The following is a 3,973-nucleotide window of genomic DNA, read 5'->3' on the forward strand; positions in this document are numbered from 1 at the left end:
CGCTTTCCATTTTATTTTTGTTAACAGAAGGGCCCTAAGGCCCAAACTCCATTGGATGATAGTTATAATGCAATTATTTTGCTCTTACTTAATTAGTATTTAACTTTTGACTATTTATTAATTATTTAATCCTTTAATAATTTAGATCTTCTTCACTCGATAAGTTTTTTTTTAGAATATTTTATTCGATATATTAATCCTTTATTTGTTTGAAAATAAAAAAGGAAATGTAAAAAAAATATAAAGAGAAATAAAAACAAATTCTAAAGATGCGTTTTTTTTCTTTTTATATAAAAATATTATTATTATTATATATATATATATATATATATATATATTAATTTTCTTTCTGTTTATTCTCAAATGAAATTAATTTATTTTTTATTCAAAACTAATGGACAACTATGGTCGAAGGTTATAGTGCACTTCCTTTTCTCTTTTGCTATCATCACTTGAAAAGACAAAAAAGAATGCTTAGTAAAAGTAGTTGATTATTTTTTTTTAAAATCTAGATAAAAAAAATTAATTAGTAGCTGCAATTATTAGCCCAAAGCTATTAAGTTAGCTCGTATTAAATTAAAGAAAATCTCTTCAAAATACTTTTGTTGAATAATAATTTATAAAAATACTTGCATTAAATAATGCATTAAAAATAGTCTTATTTAAGATAACATTTTAAATGTATTAAATAATAAATTTATATATATATAAATAAATAAAGGAAGTGGAATATATACATAGGAAAAAGAAAAATAATATTAAAATGATTTAATTGAAAAAAAAGGGGTGAAGAATATATAACATGTGATTGCGTGAAAGAAACACGTGAGAATCAGAGATACGTGGCGACATGTTCGCGTGGACGCAGCTACTTGTGGCCGCCAATCCTACTTTCTCGCTTTGTTCTTTCCCTCTCCTCTCGTCTCCATCCACACGTTTCTTTAAGCTTCAAAATTACATTAATTAATTTACAAAATCCAATTTTGAATATTTAGCGATCAGATGAGCATGTCAATGTTCCCCCTGAGCTGTAACCTGTTCCAGTCACAACCTAGTCAGCACCACCACAATCCCACGGGTAGGAATCCACCTGTTCCTTTTCTTCAATCATCACCGTCCACGTTTCCGGCCATCTTCGTCTCTTTCTGGATTCTTCTCCTCGTGAAATTGCGTTTTTTTTGTTTCACTTTCAATTTATCGCGCTTCAATCTCTCTCTCTCTCTCTCTCTATATATATATCTCTCCTAAACAATTCAACAACACAGAAGTAACAACAGACCATTAAAAACACAAAACAAGGAAAGCCAGCCAAGTTCCGCGTTTCTTCTTAAAATTCTCGCGTGTCAACCTTATCTGTGGTGTGCTCCATTTGTATTGGAGCTCCTATATAACCAACTTTCCTGACCCATCGTTTTCTTCAATTCAATCCTTAACTTCAATTTATTTCTCTGTCTTTAATTATTATCCTATCGATGGCGTTCAGGAAAACCCTTGCTCAACGGCTCCTTAACATCACCAAAGTGTCATCACAAGCGCTCACCAATTGTCGGATTTCCTCTTCCTCCGTCATCGGAAGGCTTTCACCGCGGGCCGACGAGCCCGTTGATCCCGGAGAAAATGGCCTCTTCCGTGCGCCGCAACTCGCCGGAAACCTCCTCGACAGGCTCAGGACGATGGGTATTGCCCACAACCGGATCCGGTTGGATGGGTTGACGCCGCCTCCGCCGATGGAAATGGTGGACACAGTCACCGTCAAGGACGCGAGAAAATTGCTAAAGGTGGCGCAGGTGGAGATGGTGAAAGCGAAGCTGAGAGAGACCCGAAAGAGTTGCATAACGTTCTCGGAGTTCATTGGGATCTGCGATGAGCATTGCTCGGATCAGGATCAAGCGGTGGAGATTGCAAAGATGTTGGACAATTCCGCGGCTGTGATTGTGTTGGGAGATGTCGTGTTTCTCAGACCCGAACAGGTTAATTCTTAATTCCTTTTATTTTTGTCATTTAATCCAATCTAATCCTGTGATACTTTATTTGTTTTGCAATTTTGTTTTTTTGGTGTGTTTTCGTTGGGTTGTGTTTTAATTTCTGGGTTGTTACAGAGGGGTGATGGTGGAGATCAAAGATAGGTTTTTTTTTTCATCACATGCTTCTTCGCGTTTCCCATTTAATTGGAGACTACCGAAAACTGATAGTTTTTTTATGATTATTTCTTGTGTTTTTTCGACAGGAATTTGAAACTATGTTGTTTCGCAAGATCTAGAAAGTGTAAAGGATTCCACGTTTGAGGTGGTTAATTAGGGCTGTAAAGGACTGCAAAAGCCCATCAGCTTTCATCCATCACCACCATTCATTCAATTTTGTCATTCTGCGGCTTCACTAATGAGAAATTTGGGATTTTTTTGAAATAAAAAAAGAAGAAAATTCAAGAGTTTGGTTCAATTGTGATCTGCTTGAATGAGTCTTTGCCCCTACTAATCCCAAATTATTTTAAAACAAGACTAAAATGGTATACAATTATTAGCTGCCATTAAGTGAAAATTGGGGGTTTGATTATGTCTATAAGTGTATTGAAAATTGGAGGTTATAAAGCCCAGCTTTTTTTATAACTAGGAGGAGGGTGGGTACCTTCTCCTTACATAAAAATACCACAAGAGATTCCCCAATATGTGAAAGTGTTTTTTTTTTTTTGGGGGGTTGGGGGGGGGGGGGGGGGGGTGGAGGAGGTTATAGGGGGGGGGGTGGAGGAGGTTATAAAGCCTATCCTTTTTTATAATTAGGAGGGTGGGTTAAGGGTTTATTTAGGTGATGGTCATTAGTAAATTTGTTCTTATTTCTTAGGCATTATTAAATTTGTTCTCCTGTGTTTCTTATTAGGTACAATCTCAGAAAGTTTAAATTTAAATAGCAAGTTTGTGTGATTATTCCTAGAGGAAAAATCAAATGTAGTTAAAGCCAATTGTTTTACCCAAACTCTAAAATTTGTGATACAGGTAGCAAAAGCCATCCAAGGTCTTCTCCCTGTACCAGGAGCCAAGGCGCACGAGTCGGTAAGAAGAGAATTCGAAGTAATGGAGAAAAAGAAGTCAGCCATTGACAAGAAAGCAGACACCATGGTTCGGCGTGAGCTCTGGGGAGGGTTAGGTTTTATGATGGTGCAAACAATGGCATTCATGAGGCTTACGTTTTGGGAACTCTCCTGGGATGTGATGGAACCCATATGCTTCTATTTGACCTCAATGTACTGCATGGCAGGCTACACCTTCTTCCTAAGGACCTCAAAAGAACCTTCCTTTGAAGGCTTCTACCAAGTCCGTTTCAGCTCCAAGCAGAAGCACCTCATGAAGCTTCACAATTTTGACATTGAAAAGTATAATCAACTCAGGGCTGCTTGCTCTCCCACCACCATGCCTCCAAAGTTTGATCCCTCCATTGCTCTCCCATTTGACAATTCTTCCATTCATCAATGATATTGAAGGTGGTGTGGTGATTGGCCTAATATGAAAATAAAGATGATATGGAAGGCCCTCAATAACATTAATCATTTTTCATTCACTTCAGAATACAGCACATTGCTGTCTCCTTCGGCAAATTTGGGGTTACAATCCCCTCCACCGATTCATCCCCTTAATGGTGTGTTAGAATTAGATGCGGCTTTATGTAGAACAGATGCTGAGTGTTCTTTTCGATTTTCCTTTAAATGTCTTTTTTGAGAATGACAAAATGTCAAACTCTCTTCATCAAACTTTTTCTTCACCTGCATACGCCTTCATTACAGCAATATTCTCTCCACGAGTACGACAAAATTTGTCCTTCAGCAACAAAGTTCTTCATTTTCTTAAAACCTGACAAATTTTAGATATTTTCGCACACTAAACATCCAAAGAAATAACACAATAGAAGTAATTGGACAATAATTTTCTGTTGTACACACTCTTAAAAACATTAATATTTTAGAGTCACAAAATTAGATTTC

At 36.7% G+C, this 3,973-nt stretch overlaps 1 protein-coding gene across 1 annotated transcript; it reads left to right on the forward strand.

Moving 5' to 3' along the window:
- Positions 1-1,220: 1,220 nt before the first annotated feature.
- Positions 1,221-3,759, forward strand: LOC114421014 (calcium uniporter protein 2, mitochondrial-like). The gene is made up of 2 exons (XM_028386763.1): positions 1,221-1,970; positions 2,991-3,759. Exons 1-2 carry the CDS (start codon positions 1,473-1,475, stop codon positions 3,465-3,467), a joined length of 975 nt encoding a protein of 324 aa, XP_028242564.1. The 5' UTR covers positions 1,221-1,472; the 3' UTR covers positions 3,468-3,759.
- The last annotated feature ends 214 nt before the right edge of the window (positions 3,760-3,973 follow it).

Source organism: Glycine soja, chromosome 1 (assembly GCF_004193775.1).
Source record: "Glycine soja cultivar W05 chromosome 1, ASM419377v2, whole genome shotgun sequence".
Taxonomy (NCBI): Eukaryota; Viridiplantae; Streptophyta; class Magnoliopsida; order Fabales; family Fabaceae; genus Glycine; species Glycine soja.

Excerpts from the sequence above, each read along its gene's own strand:
- LOC114421014 (XM_028386763.1), top strand. The coding sequence starts at position 1,473 with ATGGCGTTCAGGAAAACCCTTGCTCAACGGCTCCTTAACATCACCAAA. Across the intron at positions 1,971-2,990 it reads TGTTTCTCAGACCCGAACAG|GTAGCAAAAGCCATCCAAGG; the intron begins GTTAATTCTTAA and ends TTTGTGATACAG.